The sequence below is a fragment of the Acanthaster planci genome, linkage group LG11, assembly GCF_054643075.1.
Source record: "Acanthaster planci isolate LZ-2023a linkage group LG11, COTS_SCS, whole genome shotgun sequence".
NCBI classification, from domain to species: Eukaryota; Metazoa; Echinodermata; class Asteroidea; order Valvatida; family Acanthasteridae; genus Acanthaster; species Acanthaster planci.
Window position 1 is genome coordinate 1,669,187 of NC_141787.1, and position 15,686 is coordinate 1,684,872.

The 15,686-nt window shown below is 43.4% G+C and overlaps 2 protein-coding genes across 2 annotated transcripts in view; one reads left to right on the top strand and one right to left on the bottom strand.

The window, feature by feature from the left end:
- LOC110975784 (choline transporter-like protein 2) overlaps window positions 1–14,801 on the bottom strand; it is a 33,264-nt gene extending 18,463 nt beyond the window's left edge. The window contains exon 1 of the mRNA XM_022228561.2: window positions 14,560–14,801. Within this exon, the coding sequence (XP_022084253.2) occupies window positions 14,560–14,647 (88 nt within the window). The 5' untranslated portion in view covers window positions 14,648–14,801. The remainder of the gene's footprint in view (window positions 1–14,559) is intronic.
- Window positions 1,379–4,627, top strand: LOC147797244 (uncharacterized). The gene has a single exon (XM_087143183.1). It carries the CDS (start codon window positions 3,399–3,401, stop codon window positions 4,623–4,625), a length of 1,227 nt encoding a protein of 408 aa, XP_086999309.1. The 5' UTR covers window positions 1,379–3,398; the 3' UTR covers window positions 4,626–4,627.
- Window positions 14,802–15,686: the final 885 nt, after the last annotated feature.

Consider the following 15,686-nt stretch of genomic DNA (forward strand, 5'->3'; position numbering starts at 1 on the left):
GCTGACTTAAATAATTTTGAGCACACAACAAATTCATCGGGATAATGCCAACCAACCTGACCTATACAAACTACGGTAACAGCTACGGTCATTCCCCAACCCACAGACACCAACTGAATTACATGAATTCCCATCAGATAAGCAAGGTTAGTCTTCAAAAAAGAAAAAGCTTGACATCCCCCGGCCTTTTTCACCTGAAAAAATAAAATGATGTAAAACCCTTTCCGGTACAAAATATCATCTCCTTTCCTCAACTATAAAAAGTGAAACTGCGCCCTAATGACAACAAAACGTTAAGCCAAATAGAAATGTCAATTGTACATGTACACATGGGCTTTATGAGGAAACTGCATGCACAATCGAGTTCACACGAACTAGTGACTGAAATGAAAGATAAGCAACTGACCTGGGAAGACTTACCCAAAAAAAATCTGCGGCAAAGATCGTGCATTTATTAATAGTAACCGTGTACACGTGTAAGCAGTCACAGAAACTGAGGATATCCTTGAGCAGAAAATGTCATCCAGTTTTATTTTGCCACTGAGGACAGGACACAGAAGGCAACAAATGTCTCACTAGTGTCCTCAGAGCTTGGTACAATTGTCCTCGGTGACAGTGCCTGATGTGCCTAGACCTTGTACATGTAGTCTGTGGGAGAGTGTCAACATTGTCAGAGAACAATATACATGTACATGTAGGATATACTGAGCCTTCTGCCCAGTGGTGTAGCTAAACAGGGCTCATGTACAAAACCACAAGTTTTCGCAAGGGGAAAAAGTAAGTGGAAGAGAAATACTCCTCACTTCACATCTCTCATTGTATTATGTTCAGAAATTGTATATCCAACAGGTTCTGCATGGTGTCGTTTATCATTCACCCTCGACTTCATCTCTAGATCTGCCCTTGTGTTTATTGCTTTTAACTGGAAACAAAGTACCCATGCAATACTAGGCATACCAATTCAGTACAAGGTTAAATACATGACATCTGTCACAATATTTGGATTCAGGATTCTGTTGGGCATATATATGGGGCGCGTGTGGGAGGGGAGGTCTTTCAATCATGGGCGGGTAGGGGGAGAATAAAGACTGGCGAAAATCCCCAGCTTACTCGGCGAAACAACAATTGCCCAAGAGGACTTGTTTTGAGCGAAATCAAATGAGTCTCATTCTCATGAACTCAATCATCTAAGACTTCAATTAAAACCCTCCTTTGGTTTTATAGCACAGATCGATATATGCACAAATGCCCACAGTCACTGGTGAGCATGTGTTTTCTACATGCAACACAAACATGCACAGGTTCAATGTGTACACAGTAGGTTGCCAGCACAAAATGACCCAGGGTCTTTTGTGCAGTCCTCTTCACTGTGTAGCAGGGGCAGATTTAACTTAGTTTATTTCCTTGGTACTAAATGCAAATGTCCACGCACACATAGGAGTAGCACCCCCTAGTTTACCCATCCTAAGTTGCATTGTGCCCCTCATAATTGTTTACTTGATGACTCATGCAACTGGACAGGCACTGTGGGCATGCTTTGAGCCCAAGTCTCAGTAAGCAGGTTGGCAGTCGGTGAAGTAACTCACCTGTTAAATACCAGTCAAGTTCTGCCCTGAAAGCTTAGACCTGCGGTGGACTTGGTGAGTTTACTTTTATTTCTGTATCAATCTGTATTGTTAAAGAGAAAGACTTAAGTATTTTGTGTCAGCTGACTGCTTTTGATGATAGATGTCACTTTCATTGTTTGAGATATTGTTTCATCTTTACTCACATTATTGGCCAAGTGTTCTTTTGTAAGATTTGAACCAAATTCTAGCCAGATGACTGTAACTTTTACAAGGTGTTTTGATCATTGCTGAAAACCTTTGGGTTACTCGGATATTTTTTTGTCATTGTTGCTTAGCCTGTTTAAATATGAACATAGTGTTTGTATTCACACACAAGTGCATTTTTTTTTGGAAGTTCTTCACTAGGAAGATAGACGATGGAGTCTATGTAGTTCTTTTTTTAGTAGCAAATAGTTTGTATCTGCAATTCTAGTTCTCTGCTTTTGGATTTGATTCTTAAGTCCGTGCTTATGAACCTTTTAAGTTAAAGTTGGTTATGAGGATGAGGATTGCTATGTAGATTCACTCCATACCATGATTGAAAGTGAAGCAGAATAAATTGAGTTGAAGTGTAATTCTGCTGACTTACATGTAGTTGGTACATATGACGAAACACAGATAGATTTGTTTTACTTTTCTTCATTATGTAGTCTTGAACTCAAGTGCGTATATTCTATTATCAATTTTTTTGTGCTTTTACCTGTGTGTGGTAGGTACATGTATTTTGTAACCATGTGGCCAGTACATGCATCCTGTGCAAGTCAGTTTTCTTTGTTCATGAACTCCCATATGCTTGTGCACATGTTTCAGCAGGAGGCTTAGGTAATTGCAGGGATTAAGGATTAGTGTGGCCTGCCTTCTTGGAAGTGGCTGGACCTTTTGTTTATTACCTCATTGATATTCACGAGTTTGGGCAGGTCTCAGCCTTACTGCACATGTTTGTTACTGAAGCTAAAAAAGTTTGTGATGTAGATTGAGCAACTGTGGATGTGTAGAGTAGTACTTTGTGCATTGGCTAATTTCTTTGTCTTCAAATTGTATTTATATGGTTTTTATTACTTTTCCTTTGACTTACAGGTAGTTGATGCTTGAGTTGGATTGATCTGTAACTTTTCTTAAGTGCTGTGTTGGTTTTGTCGGTTTTGTTGGTTTTGTAGGTTCTTGGTTTTTTTCTTTTAGTTTGGGTTGGTCTTGTTTTAAATTGGTTAAGCCTTACCTTGATTCTGTTGCAGATTTGCTTTGGGCTAGGATTGGTCTAATTTCTAAATTTAATTTTGGTCTTGGTCATATTTCCCCCTACATTTTAGGTTTGGTTTCAACAATTCTCTGATTTTCGACTTAGTCCTGTTTTTTTTAGTTCTCTAGTTGCATTCCTTTTTGGGGGAATATTTTTTAGAAGAAATAAAAGATTTTGTTGTTGGAATCAAGTTTCAGCTCCTGTATCCCTATTCTTTTAGACTTCTTGCGACTCCTCCCTTTTGATCCTGTTGAAAGTTTTTTGTTTTGCGAGTTCCCCAAGTGTTTTATTTTCTTCAAGTCTCTTCTTTATGTTTTTTTTATTCTCATCTGAAGTGTGCCATTTTTCCCCGTTACATTTTTTTCTTTCTATATTTGGTGGAGAATCCGGGTAGGGAAACTGTTCATTACGAACTTAGCTATAGATATCTATTTGAGTAGGGGTATAGGTTGCTGGTCATGAGGCTTGGTTTTCTTTGTTCTTATTTCTGGTCAAGAATATCGGTTAGGGTCAACCAACACAGTGCTTGAGTCTAGGAACAGTGAAATTTCACGATGGCCGCAACTCCAAGTCCACCTACCGTGACCTTCATGATGGAAACTCCATCCCACCTGGGGACGTCTACTCCCATCAAGTCTAACCCAGTTGACATGATGACTGATATACCTGTCACTCCTTGTCACCCAGACCCCCCAACTGCAACTTTCCCACACCAGCTCACCCCACTTGAGATGTGCGGTTTTGATCCCATCATGAGGCCAGCATCTGCGCCAGTATATGATACACAGAGGACAGTCACAACGCATCAAGTGAAGGGGGTGCAGGCCTTCACTGGCAAAGAGAAAGGCATCCGCATCGAAGAATGGGTACGAGATATGAGGTACCTACTGGAGGCAAAGGGGAAGGCACCGGATGCAGTACAGTTCCACGAGGTGGTCCGCAACACCGGAGGAAGAGCGCGGGATGTGGTTCTCAATCTTGAGAGCAGAGTGCCCTCGGGAGTTACAGCGGAGGAGGCTTTTGTTGAACTGTTGGAGGAGTTTGGTGAGGACAACTCAGCTTCATCACCCATGACGAGGTTCTACAGCAGAGTACAGAAACCAGGGGAGGCAGCCAGTGACTACGCCATCGCTCTTGAGGCGTTATTGCGACGGATTGAGGAGGTGGGGCGACGACATAGTCAGCATGACTTGTTCGGAGAGAGCCGAGACCTCATTCTTGCTACCCAATTCATGACGGGACTGCATGATAACCACTACAGGCAGAGATTAGCACCTATGAGACCCAGGACCATGAAATTCAAAGACATCCGTGCTGAGTTGAGGGTTATCACTGAAGAGAAACATCACCAGGAGGAGATGATGAGGAACTCCTATCATCTCATGGCCCATGTCCCAACGAAAACAAGTGCTCCCAAGATCGAAGTGCAGAAGCAGGCAGTATCACCAGGAACGACGGAACAAAACACCAACCCCCGAGTGGATGATTTGACAAGGCTGATGGAGGAGCAGAAAACCATGCTCAACCAAGTCCTTGCAAACCAGATGGAACTTGGACGACGTGTAGGGTGGTTGGAGAATAATGCTCAGATGGATCCAGGACGGCAGTGCAGCATGTATCAAAGCAGTCATCCACCAGGGAGGTCTGACGGGGCAACAAAAACATGCTACAACTGCGGTCGGCCAGGACATTTTGCCAGGAGATGTCCTGAGCCAAGGTACCAGCTACAACAGAACAGTTTGCCAACCTCCACCTCATCCCAACAACCTCCGTTAAACTAGAAGGACCCTCTGATGATGGGCGATCAGTGGGTTTATCTAGTAGAATCAAGAGCCCTGTAGAGAGAGGAAACCCCGTCGGAGACAACGTCCAGGTTGACAAGCCAGAGAAGAGTCTGATAGGGCCAGTCAGTGATGTAGAGGTCACCGTTTCTGGTAGGAAGTGCACTGTCCTGCTAGACACTGGGTCACAAGTGAGTACCATCACTGATGAATTTGTAGCCAGCCATCCTCTTCTTCAAGCCCAGGAGCAGCGGCAGACAAGTGTCAGTATTCAGGGTGCTGGAGGCCAACAAGTGCCGTACAGCGGGGTCATCCTGGTCGACCTGAACGTCCTCGGACGCCAAGTACAACAGGTTCCGGTGTTTGTTGTCCCAGCAACAGAGTTCCGCCGAAAGATTCCAGGGCTGTTGGGAACTAATGTTCTCCGGGCCTGCCGGGATGCCCTACATGATCGACATGGGAAAGGATTTCTAAAGAAGGTGCAGCAAACATCAGAAGTCTGGTACTCTGCCCTCCAGTACATAAATGCTGATGGTGGGGACCTCATGAAAAGGAATGGTGAGTTTGGAACTCTGAGGTATAAGGGCCGCAAGCCGTTCCTAGTGAAAGCTGGTGCAGAGGCAGATATTCCGGCAGAGGCACCCAGATTTACCCGGGGAAGGACATTCCAGGCACTCGTGGAAGATGCTCACAAGGCCCCTGGCAGAGGTTCCTTGGCCATTGGAAACACATTCGTCCAGGTTCAGAATGGGAAGGTCCCTGTTCGGGTCCTCAATGTGTCGACACGTGATGTTTTAGTAAGACGTAACACGCTTCTGGCCACATTAGTCATGGGTCGACAGGTGTTGTCCAGTCCAAGCCGGGTACTCGAAGAGACGAGGGAAGTTCCGAAGGCCCACTGCCATGAGACCTCAGCTGGTGCACCATTAGAGGCCAGGTTTGATGTTGATCTTGATGCGCTGTCTGGTGAAGAGAGGGAGCTTATGACTAAGCTTCTACAGGAGAACGAGGATGTGTTTTCTAAGGACCAAAATGACTTGGGGTTCACCCACACAGTGCAACACGAGATTCCCCTCATAGACCCGACCCCCTTCAGGCAGCCATATCGACGGATCCCTCCCGCTGAATTCCATGAGGTCAAGAGCCACATAGAGGAGCTTAAGAGGTCCGGAGTGATTCAGCCCAGTCAAAGCCCATTTGCATCGCCAATTGTTGTGGTACGCAAGAAGGATGGTAAAATCAGACTTTGTGTGGACTATCGCAAGCTTAACTCTCGCACCGTTCGGGACGCCTACCCTCTTCCCAGGATTGACGAGGCTCTAGATGCTCTGGGTCAGGCCAAGTATTTTTCTTGTCTTGACTTAACGTCTGGCTATCTCCAGGTTAAGGTTGCTGAGAAAGACATCCCTAAGACGGCTTTCACATCTCCCATGGGCCTTTTTGAGTTCACAAGGATGCCTTTCGGTCTGATGAATGCTCCGGCTACCTTTCAGAGGCTGATGGCAACGGTGTTTGCAGACATGAACTTTGACAGTGTGCTGCTATATTTGGACGACATTGTTGTTTTCAGTTCCACCATAGAAGAGCATGTTAGTCGCCTGTCTAAAGTATTCACAAGACTGCGGGAGCATGGGCTTAAGCTCAAGCCTACTAAGTGCCATCTACTGCAGAGCAGTGTCAAGTACCTTGGCCATGTGGTGTCAGGTGACGGCATCTCCACAGATCCTGAGAAGGTCACAGCAGTTAGGGAGTGGCCAGTACCCAAGTGCAAGAGAGATGTCAAGAGTTTTCTTGGCCTGACGGGATACTACAGGAGATTTGTGAGAAGCTATGCAAAGATAGCAGGTCCACTGTTTGCATTGACTGGAGGTACACGGGGTGGCAAAGACCCGCCCTTTAATTGGACAGCCGAGTGCCAAGCATCGTTTGAGACTCTCCGTGATCGGCTCACCACAGCACCGATCCTGGCTTATGCAGACTACCGTCTTCCATTTATAGTGCAGACCGATGCATCTGGTGGTGGTCTAGGTGCAGTATTGGCGCAGGTACAGGATGGCAAGGAGAGAGTGATTGCTTATGCCAGTCGGACTCTAACTTCATCAGAGGCCAAGTACCCTGCCCACAAGTTAGAATTTCGCGCGCTACACTGGGCTGTGACCAACAAGTTCAGGGATTACTTGTATGGGCACAAGATTACCGCTGTCACAGACAACAATCCCCTCACTTATGTGATGAAGAAGGCTAAGCTAGATGCATCAGGCCAGCGATGGGTGAGCGACCTGGCTATCTTCAACCTGGACATCGCGTACAGGCCAGGCAAATCCAATTCAAACGCAGATTCGTTGTCTCGTATAGGGAAGGCCGAAGTAACCAGAATCCTTGATGCCGCTGATGGGAAGACAGATGTTGTGGTTGGAGAAACACCAACCATGCCGGTCATCAGTAATGCTGTCTCCTTCCCAATTGTGGAATCCCCTTCGTCCAGCTGCCAGAGCGACCCCAGTCGAGAAGATGGCTCCCTTGGTGACCCTGAAGTTCAGAGGTCTCTCGGTGACGGTGGCTGTGGTACCAGCTGTGTGCAAGGGCTAAACCTGGAAGAGGCTCAGCACAACGATGCAGCAATCATGAGAGTCCTTGATCTCAAACGTCAAAGTCCGGCCAAGCCGAGTAGAAGACAGGTGTCCAAGGAGTCAAGAGTAGTTAGAAAGCTGATACGGGTGTGGGACAAGCTGAGCGTAAGAAGTGGTATGCTGTTTTACTGCAGGGAGTATGATGATGGTCAAATACAGCATCTATTAGTCCTTCCCCGAGTCATGCGACAGAAGGTGCTACAACGTCTGCACGACGCTATGGGTCACCTTGGGCTTGACAAAGTACTCCACCTAGTTCGTGACCGGTACTACTGGCCTGGACTCTACTCGCAAACCAGGTCCTACATTAAGAAGTGCAAGAGATGCGCGCTACGGAAGACCCCGGAATCTAGAAGAGCTGAACGCAGGCCATCAAGACATCTCGCCCACTGCAATTGGTCTGTATAGACTTCCTGAGCCTGGAGCAGTCAAAGGGTGGGATAGAAAACATCCTCGTGGTCACTGACCATTTTACTCGATATGCGCAGGCGTTCCCTACCAGAGACCAGAAGGCGACCACCGTAGCCAGGGTGTTGTGGCAGAAGTATATTGTACACTACGGGATACCAGAGCGCCTGCATTCGGACCAGGGCAGATGCTTTGAATCAGCGGTGGTAACGGAGTTGTGTCAGCTTCTAGGTGTTTCCAAGAGTAGGACGACACCGTATCACCCACAGGGTAACGGCATGACGGAGCGGTTTAACCGTACGCTGCTGTCAATGCTTGGGACGCTGGAAGCCACGGAGAAGGTAAACTGGGCAGAGCATGTGGAGACACTTACACATGCATATAACAGCACCCGGCACGAGTCTACTGGCTACTCACCCTATTACCTGATGTTCTTGCGTCAGCCCAAGCTGCCAGTTGATATCTTAGTACCACAACTAACACCAGAGTCCGCTCCTGATGTCGGGGACCAGCATTCATATGTCCGGCGGTTGGAAGAACACCTACGTGTGGCATATAATACCGTGAACGAGATGGCTACAAAGGCAAGCGAAAAGCAGAAGGCAGCATATGACCTGAAGGTGCACAATCAAGAACTTAAGGCTGGTGATCGCGTGCTGGTTGCAAACAAAACTCCTAGAGGCAGATGTAAGCTGAAGGACCGGTGGGAGTCGACGCCACATGTAGTAGTCAGGAAGCTACAGAACCTTCCAGTCTACATCATTCGGGATCTGGGCTGCACGAGAACCAGAACCATCCATCGCAACTTACTGACCATCTGTCCATTCTATGCGTCAGAGGAGAGCAACGAGACCGACTCAGATGCTGAAGTGCCAGCAGATCTTCTTGTTCCGCGAACAAAGTCTCCACTAGTCAGTTCTAGTCACTCTTCAACGGACACAGAGTCCGGACCTCCTTCCGATACTGATGGTGATGAGCCCAGTGATGATGGCAGCATTGAGACGGTAGAGACACATCATCGGCCCAGACGAATCATCAGGTTGCCCGAGAGATACAGGGACTAGGTGACGACAATAGTAGTTGTAAATAGCATCCACGATTTTGTATTTTTGTTAATGCGATTATTCCCTGTTGCCTATTGCTGAGGACAGCAATGGATTTAGTGAGGCGAGAGTGTAGCAGGGGCAGATTTAACTTAGTTTATTTCCTTGGTACTAAATGCAAATGTCCACGCACACATAGGAGTAGCACCCCCTAGTTTACCCATCCTAAGTTGCATTGTGCCCCTCATAATTGTTTACTTGATGACTCATGCAACTGGACAGGCACTGTGGGCATGCTTTGAGCCCAAGTCTCAGTAAGCAGGTTGGCAGTCGGTGAAGTAACACACCTGTTAAATACCAGTCAAGTTCTGCCCTGAAAGCTTAGACCTGCGGTGGACTTGGTGAGTTTACTTTTATTTCTGTATCAATCTGTATTGTTAAAGAGAAAGACTTAAGTATTTTGTGTCAGCTGACTGCTTTTGATGATAGATGTCACTTTCATTGTTTGAGATATTGTTTCATCTTTACTCACATTATTGGCCAAGTGTTCTTTTGTAAGATTTGAACCAAATTCTAGCCAGATGACTGTAACTTTTACAAGGTGTTTTGATCATTGCTGAAAACCTTTGGGTTACTCGGATATTTTTTTGTCATTGTTGCTTAGCCTGTTTAAATATGAACATAGTGTTTGTATTCACACACAAGTGCATTTTTTTTTGGAAGTTCTTCACTAGGAAGATAGACGATGGAGTCTATGTAGTTCTTTTTTTAGTAGCAAATAGTTTGTATCTGCAATTCTAGTTCTCTGCTTTTGGATTTGATTCTTAAGTCCGTGCTTATGAACCTTTTAAGTTAAAGTTGGTTATGAGGATGAGGATTGCTATGTAGATTCACTCCATACCATGATTGAAAGTGAAGCAGAATAAATTGAGTTGAAGTGTAATTCTGCTGACTTACATGTAGTTGGTACATATGACGAAACACAGATAGATTTGTTTTACTTTTCTTCATTATGTAGTCTTGAACTCAAGTGCGTATATTCTATTATCAATTTTTTTGTGCTTTTACCTGTGTGTGGTAGGTACATGTATTTTGTAACCATGTGGCCAGTACATGCATCCTGTGCAAGTCAGTTTTCTTTGTTCATGAACTCCCATATGCTTGTGCACATGTTTCAGCAGGAGGCTTAGGTAATTGCAGGGATTAAGGATTAGTGTGGCCTGCCTTCTTGGAAGTGGCTGGACCTTTTGTTTATTACCTCATTGATATTCACGAGTTTGGGCAGGTCTCAGCCTTACTGCACATGTTTGTTACTGAAGCTAAAAAAGTTTGTGATGTAGATTGAGCAACTGTGGATGTGTAGAGTAGTACTTTGTGCATTGGCTAATTTCTTTGTCTTCAAATTGTATTTATATGGTTTTTATTACTTTTCCTTTGACTTACAGGTAGTTGATGCTTGAGTTGGATTGATCTGTAACTTTTCTTAAGTGCTGTGTTGGTTTTGTCGGTTTTGTCGGTTCTTGGTTTTTTTCTTTTAGTTTGGGTTGGTCTTGTTTTAAATTGGTTAAGCCTTACCTTGATTCTGTTGCAGATTTGCTTTGGTCTAGGATTGGTCTAATTTCTAAATTTAATTTTGGTCTTGGTCATATTTCCCCCTACATTTTACGTTTGGTTTCAACAATTCTCTGATCTTCGACTTAGTCCTGTTTTTTTAGTTCTCTAGTTGCATTCCTTTTTGGGGGAATATTTTTTAGAAGAAATAAAAGATTTTGTTGTTGGAATCAAGTTTCAGCTCCTGTATCCCTATTCTTTTAGACTTCTTGCGACTCCTCCCTTTTGATCCTGTTGAAAGTTTTTTGTTTTGCGAGTTCCCCAAGTGTTTTATTTTCTTCAAGTCTCTTCTTTATGTTTTTTTTATTCTCATCTGAAGTGTGCCATTTTTCCCCGTTACAACTGCATTTGGTTTACTGCACAATGATGCACATGAAACAGTGAAGCACAGTTGTTGGGCAGCACAAAAGTGCAATCTGATATTCCTGTGAGGGACTGTTGGTGCAGCGCACAACACCACACAGCTGTGCTTCTTTGAGGTGTTTACGAACTGACCCAAAGAGTGACTTCAGCATAGGAAGTCAGTCTTCCACTCTTCCAACAGGAACACATGAAAATCAGGAAGGAAATGATATAATCATTTTCCGAGAAAAAATCAATCACGTACAGGTATCAGATGTGACCAATTTAGAAAACAAGGTCTCTGTCTCACACTACTCAAGAGTTTACATGTAATTTTCCCTGAAGGGACCCTTGAAATTTGCCTCTTTGTGTTTCAGTTATTTGTTTTAAATTATTCATATTTTTGTTTTCTACTGTAGTTTGTATCTTGGAGCCTTTTGGGATTTTATGCCAATGCAAATTCATGAATATTCATGAGGAACACTATGACGTCATCCCTTGCACTGAACCTCATGCCACACTATTTGTGCACAAAAAAGTGCTGGAATTAGAAATATTTTACCGTTGAAACTTTCCAATTATTTGGCAATTCACTGTTGTAACAAAAGACAGAGGCAACAAGCCACAGAGCAACCTCTTCTCAAGAATGTTTTCAAAGAGCAAATGTGAGGGTTAACATTCAAAATCTCCACACCCTCGCTTAAACCCCCCCCCAAAAAAAGCTTGAATGGTCTCAATGCACTCGCATGTAACTCCAACAAGATTTTTGAACAGTTTTCACACTGCGATGTACCTCAGAGAAGAGCATAAAGATGCACAAAGAGTGAGTCTGAAAAAAATGCACTGTGTGGATTCTTTAATCAAGACGTACATGTACAAGGCATACATGCATGTACAAATACCACAGAATACTACATGCAGTTGGAACGGCAGGTTCAAAGGTTCTCATTGTGTTTTTTATTTAAAAAATAAACAAAACAAAACAAACAAAAAAAGCTTGCTCACATGTTTTGAGCGCATTGGTTAGAGCAATTCATAATTTCATTTGTTTCATAAAAAAAGTTTAATGCAGAATGATTTTAATATCCCATGACAAATGGACTTAAAGCCTCATCTTCAAATCCGACTCAAATCCGACACTTCTACCGGCACTGCACACAAACACAATGGATGACGTCGGCGTACACCTACGTATAACATTACTAATTCAGTCCTTAAAATAGACTCTCCAAAACTGCATTGTAATGCACTGTTAATGCATTCTGCAAGGACATGACAGGACAGGAGCAAATGGACTTCATAGTGGACTGCAGGGAAATACAGAACTTGATCATAGATAAATTGTACAAGCACCAGCATACGTATGCAGATCATATATACATGTACATGGAGAGGAAATGTACACTTCCTGACAAGAGAAAAATATAATACCGAATTACGTATACTCAGGACCAAATTTATGTGATTTTAGGAAGATGGCACCGGGGTTATTTACTGGAAGAAAATTTCAAATAACATGCAAATATATACATAACCACCTCCATGACATCACTTACTGGAATGACAACCTGAGGAAAAAATCGTGGAGTTGTAATTTTGAAAACATTGTTTTTCTGCAAAACAATGCAAACGCCTGTGACACTCGCTGTGGTGTGGCCCAAAGGTTTTTTAAGGCTTGCACCAGAGCAACATCCTGACCGATGACGTGTTGATGGCCGACACATCAGCATCCTTTCTGAGAACAACGCAATGCCATCAGAAATACCAGCAAAAAAAATAATAAACGCATAAAACAATGGCCTCATTAACAATTACGGGGGGAAAACAAAGACCTGAATGGAATGGGTCAATCTGTACACGCGATGTCATCAGCTACGAAAGAGATCCCATCACACATCCAGTAGAACAGATGATTGCTATTTTGGGCACAAAACTGTAGCGTTGTGTTGCTTTAGTTATCAAATTACTTGGTCCATGGAGAGATACATGTACTTAGAGGTAATGCATTTGGGAGCAAGATTGACAGCTGGAGTTTGAAGCCTAATGTACTCAGTATTCAGTAATGTATGTCGGCTTACTTAGTCTTTTGAGACTGTGCATACATGTAGGGATCTACATTAATTCAAAGAAATCTGAATAAAAAAGCTACTATGGAGCTTCATTTAAATATTCCGTGTAAATTCTAGTTTTGTCTGCAGCAGAGCAGCTTGTACATGTACATGCATGCACTAACTAGTACGTTAAAGTCCAACTTATGCACAATGCACGTACATGTACTGTAAACATGCACAACAAAAGGCCAGGCAGCGCGAGTATTCAACTCCATCAACCCAGTTTGCCTATGATAAGGATCACAACTTTCACAGAGGAAGTCGTTGGAATGCCATCAAGGAACATCCTTGAGGTCAAACCACGGTACAACGAACTATGGAAACCATCCACTGATAGAGACCAGCGGCAAATTCTTTTGTGTCCAGGAATACAAATACTTCTGTGTACACCTGTACATTCGTCCTATACCACAAGTGCCTCGAGGCATCTCCACAATTCATTTTAGTTTCACTTTCAGGATATTCATGACAAAAATTTAAACAAATTAATCCTGTTCTGCATACATATTTCTCCAGGTATCTTAACCTTTTCAATTTCTCTTTCATAACCATTGGTGCACTGTGTAGTGTGGTGGAGTGAAATTAATGTGCACGTTTTTAAATTGTAGAAATGGGACAACTTGAGAGTCCCTAGATATTTACAATGGACTAGCATAATAAACAAATCCCAATTAGGCAAGTGAAATGGTACATTGAATATAAAACATATACACTGGTAGTATTAAAAAGTCTAGTTTTCGCCTCTGCAAAGACACGATCTGACAGAGTGCATAAGCCTTAACCCTAACCACCTGGGGACCACTGAAATCACGCATAAACGTCTGGGTTCAGAATGGTTAGGGCTTTTAAAGTCAGACCTCTGCCTGCCCAGTCTAGAATTTCAATGTTAAATCGCTAAGATTCACTCTGTCATACAAAGTGAATGATGAATAAAATTGTTCTCAAAAACAGAAAGCTGAACACCAAAAACCTCAGAACTACATTTAAAGCACATGTACATGTATGTACAAGTGAGACAAACAACAAACAAACAAACTGGGTGGCTGCATTACAACCACACTATTTACATGTGCACAGTTTTTCAGGTTCACAACCATGCACAAAATTATTCATAACTTTGCTCAATGACCAATAATGACAGTATAAATGAAATGACACAAGTACTCATTTGAATTCAAGGCAAACCATAAACGTACATGTACATAATACAGAACAAAGTCTAATATAGTGCTACACAGCCATTCTCTCCACACGCATGTCATTTGAATTTTAACAAAAAGATTTAACATGAAAACAATACACGGGATGAGAAATAAATCTTAGAGTATTAAGGCAAGGTCCTCTCACTGGTAAAAAATAACCAAGAAAAAATAAAAACTCCCAGAAATGTAAACGTTCACAAACAGGAAACAAGGAATTAGTCACCCTGATGTACCAGAACATGAAAGTTCAATGACACAGAATTAGAATCTTCTTTCCAAAATCCCCCCCCCCTTTTCTGTCGTTTTCACTTGCCAAAGAAGCTACTTGAAAGCATACAAGTTCTTAACCGTAACACGTATTCCCTTTACTCCACCAATGTGAAACCGACCCAGTCAAGGTCACTTATGAATTCCCAATGGTTTCAAATCACCGCCCTGTGCCACCACACCTACAAATTACAAGAGCGTGGACACAATGAATAGCCACGGGTCTTGAACGCCAAACACTCGGCCAACAATGTCACACAACACTCGCTCACTGCCAACTGTACTTAATACTCCAAGCGAAACTACAAAAATATACTCACCAAACTTTTTGGACTCTGTTCTCCCCGGTGGAGGGGCATCACTCCTATCCGCATTTTCATTATCTCCTTCGTACTTGTCTTTACCCATGTTCACTTTTACAGCAGGTGTTTAAAAGAGACAAGTGATTTTTGTGGGCTAGAATTAACCGGCCCGTACCGTTCGCATCACCGAACGTCCGTCCGCCGTATGCATGCGCAGCGTGTGCTTCGTGTACAGTACAGGAGTCGTGCACACTGAATGCATGACGTCGGATGCTACGCACACGTACACAAAGGCAAAAGAAAAGCGCACCTACGATTTACATAACAATAGGGATATGGCATGAGTGTGTAAATACTCAAGACGGGTCTTCATTTATCCGTCCCCTCAAAAAGGATGATTTTAAACACTTCAAAGGTTAGTGGTATTTCAAAATACCACTGTATTGGTGTTTTTTCTTTCTTTTGGAAGTTTTATCGTACCAAATTACCATGGACATGATAGAGGAATTGCTCTAGTTTTTGCGGTTGAGGTGCACGACACATACTATCCCTGCTTTTAGAGATGATATGACAATAAATTCGACACGCGTGATGTCAGTAATAATGCGTAGCAATTACCTATCTGTTTGAATTCAGACAAGGGCGTAAATTTTGAAGCAGTTAGAAAACGACTGTCAAGTTCAAGATCACACGACACGTGGACTCAAGCAGTTTCTTGTCGCGCGCCTCACGTGTGGTGGTCCAGTTAAGTTGAATGAATTTAGCAGACCCCAAGAGGGCGCTCTTTATTTTTAGTGGTGAGGCAACTTTTATACAATCGTATTTTTTTAGCCATGCTGCTCTCGGATGAAAGCCCAAAGACACAGGAAATTGATTATGGCAAAGATTTACACAATCTCACCATTTTGGAGGCCATGCAATCTCCTTTTTCAAAAGATACTGCGGAGAGCACTTTTAATGCTAGTGAGCTGACCAGAAATTGTCACGAATTAGTAGACTGCACCCTTTGGTGTCAGTCACTCTTCGCCACGCACTTCGCCCACAAACACGATTCCCATTTGCCACTTTACCCATTTGCCACTTCTCCCACGCGCCACTTCGACCGGCGTCGTAATGGTGCACGCCCTCAACTCACAAGCCTATGG